General features: G+C 47.5%; 1 protein-coding gene across 2 annotated transcripts in view; it reads right to left on the reverse strand.

Annotated features, from left to right (window-relative positions):
• TRIM8 (tripartite motif containing 8) overlaps nt 1-10,574 on the reverse strand; it is a 65,169-nt gene extending 54,595 nt beyond the window's left edge. Inside the window, exons 1-2 of one of the 2 annotated variants that reach the window (XM_053389341.1) lie at nt 10,496-10,574; nt 6,954-7,639 (exon numbers count right to left, since the gene is read on the reverse strand). In XM_053389341.1, coding sequence (XP_053245316.1) covers nt 6,954-7,523 — 570 coding nt within the window. In that variant the 5' untranslated portion in view covers nt 7,524-7,639; nt 10,496-10,574. Of the gene's footprint in view, nt 1-6,953; nt 7,640-7,848; nt 8,796-10,495 lie in introns of those variants that run through there. The other variant, XM_053389340.1, reaches the window with a different exon arrangement.
• Nucleotides 10,575-10,877: the final 303 nt, after the last annotated feature.

The raw sequence follows: 10,877 nt of genomic DNA on the forward strand, positions 1-10,877 counted from the left end.
GAATGTATTAACACCTGTAGTGGGGTAGCGAACCATTCACAAGAAACAATCACGGATAACGTGGATATCTTGGCATCATAAGCGAAATAACATTTTGTAGTTTGATAAAAATCCTTTGCCTCAATTTAACCCACCAGTGATGACACTGAACATTCAAATTAGCGGTTAAATGGAGATCCCCTCTGCTTGCATTTTCAGCAACAGGCCAAAATAGGTTATAGGCCTTTTCTACAAGAGTTAACTCCCAGCAACCAGAAATAGTCCAGAAGTCTGATCTTTCCAGAAGGCCTAAGAACAGAACTGGGCAGCAGTCAGATTCTTTTTTAGAGTCCTGTACCCCTGCTTAGAATATTTCTACTCTCCAGGATAAACTAGAATTGTGGAAACTGAAAAGCAAAGATGAAGTCCAAATTTATCTGATCACAACCTTTTTGAGAGGGTGAAATGGGAGAGGAAGTTGCAATCCCACTACAATATCCACATTATAGGTGCAAGCTATTCCTATGCATTTTGCTCAATGTCAACAGTATGTAAAATTATTGCACAACATTTTTTTTAAAGGCTTCTGCTTGTCACAAATTTCTATTGTTTGGGAAAATTGCCCATACTAGTCTGTATGTAAGAGGCCTTCCCCCAGGCAAAGACAACACAGTTTCTCGTAAAGGGAAGGCCGGAATTTGACGTGTTGAAATTATACCTGTGTATCAAACAAACAAAACTCAGAGTTCTGTTTACGAGCAGAGAGTGTGCAAGAGGGCGCATACTTAAAATATGCATGCTTGTTTTTCACCTTGTTTAGGGTTGACACAAGTACCACCTCCTGGTATTTCACTATCAGCTCTGCTACTTCCTAGGAGGACAACCCACTGCAGTTTTATCATGATTCTGGCACTAACTAACTTTATAAAAAATTATTCTGGTTGTCACCATTTCTCTTGATGCCCAGAAGCCACCAACAAAAAGGAAAACAACTGCAGGGAATTAGAAAAAATCTGTTTCACACTGGGGATAGCTCAGTTGGCAGGGCATGAGACACTCAATCTCAGGAATGTGAGTTTGAGCCCCACATTGGGTAAAAGGATTCCTGCATTGCAGAGGGTTGGACTAGATGACCCTCCTGGTCCCTTCCAATTCTACAATTCTATGACAATCTTGGTTGCACCATCTACACACCACCGCTTGCTGTGGTAAAGTGTGAAAGGAAGGTGCAGGTTTCCAGACACGTACGGACAGACACGGGAAATACCATCTCCCAGTGTGCTTGGAGATCACATCTGCCCTGAGCACACCTAGGCCAAGCAACCTGTGAATTCTCCTGCACAGACGTTGCCACTGTGCCAGCCTCTTCAAGCCCCTCCTGGTCCTTGGATACAGCAAGGAAGGGGATGTGGGGGCTATCCCTCTCGGCAACAGTCTCTCCCCATGCTTCTGATGTTTCCTGCACCCCCTCGGACTCTTCCCCTTGCTACAGCCCTGGCTCCTGCTTCACGGGTGGGCACAAAACCCCATAAATCGCTGACCCCTTCCCCTGGATGAGCTCAGGAGAGAGCATCCCTATGACTGCAACACAGCTTTGCCATTCCCTGACAGCATCTCCCTTACACACTTCACGTATTTACTGCAGCACACACAAATGCTACACGAAGCAGCCCCTAAGTGAAGCACAATAAACGTCCCTCAATTTTCTAGGCACATTGGAAGCTGCGTAATACAGAGACAGACCCCTGGCCTGCCTGGCTCAGCATCTTCTGCACCAGGGGAGCTTTGGGCAAGGCCAGAAGCCAAGTGGATGGAACAACAGAGGCAGCTCATCTCTACAGTTCACAACATTCCAGCTGCACAAAAGTCAGAAAGTTTCTACATGCCCCTCCCTCTATCCAAGCAAGGCACATCACAAGAGTTCTAGGACACATTCCAGCAAGTACTTGAAGGGGGCACAGAGCAGGGCTGGTCAGGTGTGAGGCAACTAGAGAGGCGTGTGGAGGGTCACTTTCGATCCCTGGGGCTAAAGTTGCAACCCTGGTGTACCCTGACTGACTGGGAGCAGCTCTTCAAGGTTTCAAACACTCCCCAGAGAGGCCAAGGATTGAAACTGGGACCATCTGCATGCCCGGTGGATGCTATGGCTCTCCCTAAATGTTTGGAACAGGGCAGTCCATATTTATTTTTTGCAGAACTGTAAAGTACTGCAAGCATCTTGACACAGCAACCCCCCAATCTGGTTGGTCCCTGTGAATGCACAGTGCTGGGCTAGCTTGCACCTTTGACTTGATCCATAACACTCTCCTTAGGTTCTCATTCATTTAAAAAAAGACAAACCTGCTCACAATGCTTGACTAAAGGCTCAGCAGTGTATATGATATCAGCCCTTTAACATACCTGGCAACAATCCAGGAGTTTGTATTTGCATTTCTCCTCCCACTACCAGCTAAGTGTCTCCCATTTGCTGTTGTACCTGCCACTTCTTTACCCAAAATTAAGCCACTAAAATAGTCCTCCAGTATTGGCAGAAACACTCCAAGAAGATGCACCCTAAGCTTTACCACTCATGAATTCCATTGTTTAAAGGTAAAACATTCATTTTTAATCCTTGCTACTCCCTTGTCTAGACCTTAGCTGCCTTTTCCTAAAGCAGGACGGGAGAACCTGCCAACTGCCAAACATTGCTAGTCTCCCAACATCCATCATCCACAGCCACAATGGCTGCTGCTCAGAGATTATGGGAGCTGCTGGACTACAGCTCCCCATACCACTCCTAATGCTAGTTCACAAATTAGGGGGCCCTTGTACCAGTGTGCCTTATTTCACTTCTGAACATTAGGTCCATGGGGGGAGCCCCTGAAGTGGAAAATGGCCTGGAAGGGAAAGCGGAAGGGGCAGAATAAAGTTTATACTAAAACTGGGTTATAATATAAATAATATAAACACAATATAATAATGCCTCCTTCTCATAGGACAGGATGCCTTTTTCTATTCTTTTTTCTTTTTCTTTTTAAAAGCATGATAGAGATTGCTTAATATGCACAATGAAATCTGTGCAGCCTAAAATCACATGGATGTCCAAAAAAATAAAAGAGGTTTCCAAGGAAATTGCCTCATAGGAGCATATAGAAACGGGATTTTTATTTTTCAAAAAGGAGGGTGGGTGGGTGTGTTTGAGTGACACACACAGAGAGAGAGAGAGGGGGGGGAGAGGGAGAGAGAGGGAGGGAGAGAGAGCGCACACACTTTTTTGCAGAGCAGTAGAACAACAGTCAGGAGGAGGAACATCTCAGCATGCTAGCCAAAGGTGGCCATGAGAGATACAGTGGCAAGGCTGATGCTTCTTTAATGAAGTACTAACCTTCAAGCAAGGAAACTGGGAATGTAACAGCACTCAAGACAGGAAGAGGTGCAGACTGCATCAGATACTGGCAGCTATATCACCAACAACACACATGGTGCTTTACGAAGAAGAAACTGCCTAAGCAAGAGATGCCAGTCCCTGCCCCCACTTCACTTACAGCTGAAATTTCAACAGTAGAGGAAAACAAAGGAAGGGCAGAGGGAAAGGGACACTCTTGAAAAGGAATGTGCAAGCGTGACTACGTATACTTTGGCTCCATTCAGACGCATATTATGTGAAAAGACAACTGGGATGGGCAGACCTCTAAGCTAGCAGTGCTCTTTCAGGGAGCAGCAGAGTGATGTAGCAGCTCAGCTCTTTCGGAGCTTAAGCAAATATTCTATTCAGATATTATTGCATGGGAAGCTTCAACTTTAAAAACCTCATTACTTTCAGTGAGAAGTGGCAAACACAAGCTCAGGGGTGGTTAAAAAGAGCTATAGGAGACAAGTGAGCCTTCGTGCATTAAGGAGCTTACCACCCAAAAGGTGGTAGGTTTGGCAGAGCCAAGAGAAGCACACAAGCTACACTGTACAATGGGCAAGCGCTTTGCCAGCAGAAAAGAGAACAGAACCCAGATCTGCCCATCCCAACACAACAAGGACACAGAGTTCAGCCGCTGTAGCTGGTCCAGGCCGTCTCTGCTTATTCAGGCAAATCCCCAGCGGAGATTCTGGAAGGACTTTTGCGCAACCCGAACAGAATGCGGCCCAACTACTAAAAGCAGAGAGAGACTAAAAGAAGACTGGCCATAGCTTCCACATTAAAAAGCCTTCAGCAAAAGAAAGAAACCCCAAAGAGAAACTTCTAGCAGAAAGATGGGTGTGGACCCAGCTAAAAAATTCCTAAAAATTGACTCATTAAGAACAAGCTCTCTCTAAACTGAATTGCCACTGGGATTTGCCAGTCTCAATTCACCAGTCACGTCATCACCAGGCCTCTCCCAGATCTGGGGGGAAAAGGCATCTTTTCTGCTTAACCCAGCATTCCTCCCTCTTCTCCCTCATGGGTGCCTATTAATAGAAAGAAAGGAGGGGGCAGGGAGAAAACAGCCCTTTGAGCTTCCTAGCAGCCTAGCTAGATCTTCCTTCTTCCTGTGTGGGCGTGGTGGAGCCGCTGGCACCTCCAACGAGATCTTTTGGCTTCCCAAAAAGAAAACGGGGGGGGGGGGAGAAAACAGCCTTCCTGTTCAAGCTCACAGGCTCCTCTTTCTGCCCCGAAAATCCCCACAAGGACCTGGCTGTCCAATTGGAAAATAATGAGATAGCAAATTTTATTTACAACTCCTCTCTTTCTTTCTTTCTCTCTCTCCCTCCACTCCGCTTTTTAATGGCTAAATCGTGAGTCATTTTGGCACTGTTAGAATACACAGGAAGTTGTCCCTGTTTTACAGGCACCACTGTTCATTTGTTGTTAAATATTTATCCTACACAACGATGCCTGAAGAGAAGCTGAGGGCCTGTTTGCGCCGCTTTGAGGTTTCAAGGCAACAGGATCGGGTCAGAAAGAAGAGGCAGGGGCCTAAGCGGAGAGGAACAAGGGGGGGGGAAAGGCCTAGGCAGCCAGGCTTGGGGAAGATGCTGCCTCAGACACCTGCCTGCCTGTTTGACTTATGCCACATATTCAGGCTCACATCCTTGAAGTAAATCTGAAGTAACCTGCTGTAAAATCTCCCTCCCTACTTCCAAGGTCTCCTTCACCAATGCAGATTAGAACCATAAGCATGTGTAAATGGAAGTGGTGTGTGTGTGTCTGTTATGGATGAAATCTATTCTTTTAACAGTCTTCAGTCACCTTTTTCCACTATTAGCCAGGCCACGCTGCTGCAACTACATTAAATGACCCTGAGGATGCATTCCTCAGTCAACCTTCATGGATCCTTAATGGAGATATTCTGTCCCAATCCCCCAATTTCTGCATGTGCAACACCAACCAATAATGCCATTATCTCAGGTTTCAACTTAATATCCAAAAGCCACAGATATTTGAATTACAAATATCTCCTTTGCCATTCCACACACACACACCCCACCCTCGCTGCCCCAAACTCTGTTCCACTGATGGGACATAATGCTACCCTGAACCTGCTGGGCATTGAGGCAGCCATGCCAATGAAACTCCCTTTCTCCTGACCCTAAAGAATAGCTTGTCACTGGGATAAGCCTTCCCATCTGGATGGTTCAGAAAGGAGAAATGGCCTCCCACCTCTCCCCTCCAGAGCATGAAGCCAAGGCAATGATGAGCGGGGGACGGAGGTCATATGGAATTTCCCCCCTTCTCAGCAGCTTGGCCCAGAAAGGACAGGGAAGGGAGGGAGGAAGATGGAGAGTTGACATTGACAAGCCTTACAATAGGAGAGCTGCATTGTAATCAAGGCCTGGCTCCCAACCCCTGGGAGAAAAAGCTGCCCGAAACCAGATTTCAGAGCACTCAGCCGCCCAGTCCATTGGATTTCCCCTCTGCTCCATTCTTGTGGGAGTGATGCAGAGGGGTTGGGCCTGTCGAAAAGGTTCCCAGGGCAAGCGAGAGAGCAAAGGGAGGCTTATTTAATTAAAAGGGGGGGGGAGAAAGCAATGTGGGGGCAGGAGTTGCCAAGCATCATTTGCAGCACTTGCTGACTACTGAGAAAAATTATCTACAGGGAGAACCCTTTTATACCTGCTAATAGGCCTGTGCTTATCTCTAACTATATACAAATGACCTGCAGCTTTAGCAGATTTCCTCCTATTCTCCCAATTGTTTGCAGAGCAGTTAGAAGATTTGAAGGTCCTATTGTTTTCACAGGGTGACAAACAACCTCAGAGACCACCACCACACACCCCATCCCCCCACTATTGTTTGAATGGCCACATTCAAATTGAAAGCACCACACATACACACACAGAGCCCGCTTTACCCGCTTCCCTTCCCCCATCACATCCTGTTCAGTGAGGGTCTATTTCCCTTGATGCATTTCTAATGAGGCCTGAAAAGATCATGTCAGCTTTTGTTTACTTCCTCATTTTCAGCACATCTAAGATGTCAGCACAAGCACTGGTAAAGGTGGAGCAGGACTGCCAACAGCAACCCACAGAAAACCCTTATTGGCACCGATGGGAAAATATTTTCTGTAGGCCTTGCAAAAAAATAAATAAAAAATAAACAGAAATAGAAAGGTCACCTTTAGACAGAATGGCTCCTTATTGTAAAAGGCAACATTTGAGTAGAAGAGGCAGCCTTTCTCATTAAGGACAAAACTGTTCCTGGCAGAACTAGAGGTTAAAAAGAGCTGCTGGGCCAATATTGATCCAGCTGATGTGCAATCGAGAAAACTGGAGGGGAGGGGGACACACAGTTTCATTGCACCACTAGTTATTATTTACCTTGTCTCAGCAGTGCCTTCTTGGGCCTCTGATCAGGCCTGGCAGATCTAATGGGTTTGGGTGTGGGGGGTTGGTCTTTTATAAACTGGATACCCTCTGTGGCAGAGAATTTACTTTTTGAGCTTCTCTTGCATGGCACCACACACTCTGCTAGTACCTTCCAGACCAAAACCAGCAATAACATGGAGGCAATTTTCCACACTTACCCTGATCTCATTGCGCCGGATCTCCACGTCACACACCGAATGCCCTTGGTGTGCCCCACTGTAGTAGCAACAAAACTGGCAAACCGCAACCTGCTCAGCCTCGCAGTGGTACAACCGGTAGGCATTGTGCTGGGGGCAACTCCAGGCCCTGACGTCATCCGCCTCCACCAGGAGGTGCCCACGTGCTGTGGAGGGCTGCTGCAGGTGTGTCTGAACATGAGACTGGCAGCAGGGAGCTTCACACCTCAGGCAGATCTTCTGGGCAGGCAAAGGTGGCCCACGCCTGCAGAAGACACAGTGCAAGACGGAAGGAGTCTTTTCCAGGTTGAGAGAGTTGAACTTCTCCACAATGTTGGTCAGCTTTAAGTTCTTCTCAAGGTTGGGCTTTTGGTTGTAGGCCTGATTACATTCAGGACAACGCACAAGCCCTGTCTCTTTGGCCCATGCCTCTCCTATGCATCCTCTACAGAAGTTGTGCTTACAAGGAAGCTGGACAGGTTCCACAAAGACATGCAGGCAAATGGGGCATATAAGTTCTTCTTCAAAACAGTTCTTCCAGTTTTCAGCCATGTCTCACACCAACAGATTTTTATTTTCAGCAATCTCTCTTTAAAAAGTCAGTTTTTGGTCTACTAACGCAGATGGTAATGAGTTTCCACTTTTGCAACAGAAAGGCCACTAAGTTGCTAATGAACAAAAAAATAAAATAAAATTGAGAATTATCTCCTAAGATTCCAGGTAAAACAACACACAGAGACACACACCGGAAAACCCAGCAGCACGATCCAATAGGTACAATTAAGTTAACAACAAAAGCTTGCAAGGTTTAAAATCAAACAATCTTTATATCAAAGTTTTAACTTTTGATTCTAAAAAGCAAAAGCAAAGAACTTACCGAGAACTGAAAAAATTCCATACAAAATCCAGAATGGAGTCCAAATGCCATATAAACCTTCTAAGTTAAACACTGCCAAATTATTGTGTCTTTCTGCCCAAGATTTGATATTTTAAAAGAACTTGTCTCTCTTCTGACCAAACTCAAAAGAATCGCTTTTCAAATTATTTGTCCTCCCATCAAAGAGTTCAGAATGCAAGTCTTTAATTAAAACACAAAAAAAGTTGGGAGATACAATCCAAACGCAAGACCAGCTAACTTCTAACACAGCTGAATGGTGCAATATATATATATATTCTTCATTGGCTTTGGAAGAGTGCAATCTCAGTTGGAAGACGGGTCAATCATTCGGATGAAATTCCAGCCCAGAGCCAAAGGGACCCTCCCATCCTTAGCTCCTTTCACAAATAGGAATGAAGAGAAGAGGGGGAGGACAAGCCAGGAGGCTGGAAACCACTGAAGACAAATTCAACCCAGAAAATCAACCTGCTCACAATACCTCGTGGGATTTCTGCCTTCTTAAAATCTGCCTCGATTTTTATTTTAGCAAGACTGAAATGGAAACAATCCTCCCCCACTTCCAAAAACCCCTGGTCTTTTGGAAAATGATGGGTTGCTCTTGCTGGAAGGAAAACAAGTATGCCTTGATCAAACTGAATAGGAATTTCTCAACTGCTAATGAAGAGCCCAGCCCCCGCCTCTTCCCCTTTGCTTCTCTGTTTTCCTTCTGACATGAAAGCTATTTCTCCTTTTGGAACCAGCCTGCAAAAAAAAAAAAAAACCGGAGGGGGGAGGAGAGAGAGGAGAGGAGAGACAGCAGCAGCTTAAAGGGAACTGCTGAAATGTACAATTCCAAGAGGACACAGTCAGTCCTCAGCCATTTTGAGCTGATTTTTTTTAATTGGTAGATTTTTAATTTTAGAAAGTAGAAAAAAACCTGTTAAAAAAGCACGGGGGGGGTAGAAGAGGTGGATGGCACCACCCTGCAAAGTGTGCGCCTGATTGGGGGGGGGGAGGGAAGGGGAGGGTTTTAAATTGAGTTTATACAGCCGCAGCTGCTGTGCCTTTTAGCTTTTATCATCAGATAAAAAAAAACCCTACATACTCCTCACAACCACCTCCAGCCATCTTGGGTCTCCCCCCATCTTTTAAATAAAATTCTATTTTAAAAACTGTGTGTGCGCGTGTGTGTGATTTATAAATATATATATACTGTATATATCTATATATACACACAAACACATACGCACAGGCACGCACCTCTATCTTCCGCACCTCTTTCTAATGCTCCCTCAGTCACAAACAACAAGAATTAACTAGCAGACCAATGGATCAGACGATCTTTCACCTTTGCCACATGCAAGAGAAACAAACAACATAGAATAGAGCCACGATTTCAACCCGAGAAAAAAAAAAGACCCCACGAAAATTAAAGGGGGGAGGTTGTCGGATGCAGAGGAGAGGTATCTTATTGCCACGCTATCACGCAGAACGAAAGCAGGGAATAATATAGACGTTCCGGATCACGTAAACTGGGCGATAGGGGTGGAAAATAGATTTATATGTCTGATTATTCAGATTCAATACACCCCCAACCGGGGGGGAAAAAACCTATATAGATTTTTTTTATTTTAAAAAAACCTTTTCCTGATGCAAGGCGCAGGATGGGGGAGCTAAGCGAAGAGCTCTCTTTCCCCAGCATACATACAGCCCATTTAAAAAAAACCTATTAGCCCCCTCCCCTCAAGGTTTGCAAAATAATGCGTGAACGAGCCGGGGTGAGAGAGAGAGAAAGAGAGAGAGGGAGAAAGAGAGAGAGGGAGAAAGAGAGCGGATGGCACAATAAAAATTAATCGAGGTCTTTTGCGTAGATCGACGGGGTGGCAATCAAGGTGAAGGGGGGTTGCCTATAGGAATAGGTAGCGATGCCGCCGCCGCCGCCGCCGCCTCTTCCTCTCCTTTTCTTCTCCCAGGGGCGGTGAAAGCGCATTAGGGTCGGTGTGAAAGGGGGGAGAGGGGTGGGGGTGGGGTGGGGGTTGTATGAAGGAACTCAAGGGCGGAAGGATGACTAAAGATCAAGGGCGCATCGCAGGATTTCCCCTTCTCCTCTCCCCCCCCCGCCCTCCCCGGCTCGGCTTTAAAGGAGCAGCGGCTCAACCCGATCCCGGCTTCGCGTCGCCCGAGCAGCAGGGCCCCTTTAACCGATCAATAAGCCGATCGATCGATCAATCGGTTCCGATAAATCCCGAAACGCGAAGTCCTCCAGAGGAGCAAGGACAAAAAAAGGGGGGGAGGGAGGAAAAGAAGGAAGGAGGGAGAGAATGGGGAGTCCAATCCGGAGGGAGCCGCTGCCTCCGTCCCGGGCCTCGCCTCGCCTTGCTCCCCTCCCCTCCGCCGGGTCTGCGCCCAGCCCAGCCCTGCCTAGCCCCAGCCGCCGCAGCCACCGCCAGCCCCTCGCTGCCCGGCTCGGTCGACTCTCAGCGGCTACCGCCGCGGCGCTGCTCTACCCCTTCTCCGGGGCCTCACGTGACCCGCCACAATTTGATACATTAAACACAGCGCGTCCGGCCTCCCTTAAAGGGGCGACGGCGGCGGAGGGGCCCCCGAAGCAGGCCGCTCGCTCGGGCCCCCCCGCGGTCGTACTTACTCGCGAGCCGGGAGCCACTAGGAGCGCCTCCGCCCTGCCGGAGGGGAGCCAGCCATTGCTGAGCTTCCCCTGCTCCGCTTGCCAGATGTCGGGGGGGGGGGTGAGTCACAGTGGGTCACACTACACACACGCCGGGAGGGGGGGTAGGAAACGTGGCCAGGTGTACCTATCTAATAAGCACAGGACCTGCTTTCTCACAATGCGTACTGCATGCATATGTATAGAACATATTACCGGCGGCGTACCGCACTGGGTACACCTACCAGCTGCCTTGCCGAGGGCGACCGGGGCTCGGTGAAGTGAAGCGACAGACGGGAAAGAGAAGACCTTGTGCACCACGAGGGGAAGGGGAAGCGGGCTGCTGCCGAATCAGGCCCTTAGT

The sequence above is a fragment of the Podarcis raffonei genome, chromosome 5 (genome assembly GCF_027172205.1).
Source record: "Podarcis raffonei isolate rPodRaf1 chromosome 5, rPodRaf1.pri, whole genome shotgun sequence".
In the NCBI taxonomy this organism is placed as follows: Eukaryota; Metazoa; Chordata; class Lepidosauria; order Squamata; family Lacertidae; genus Podarcis; species Podarcis raffonei.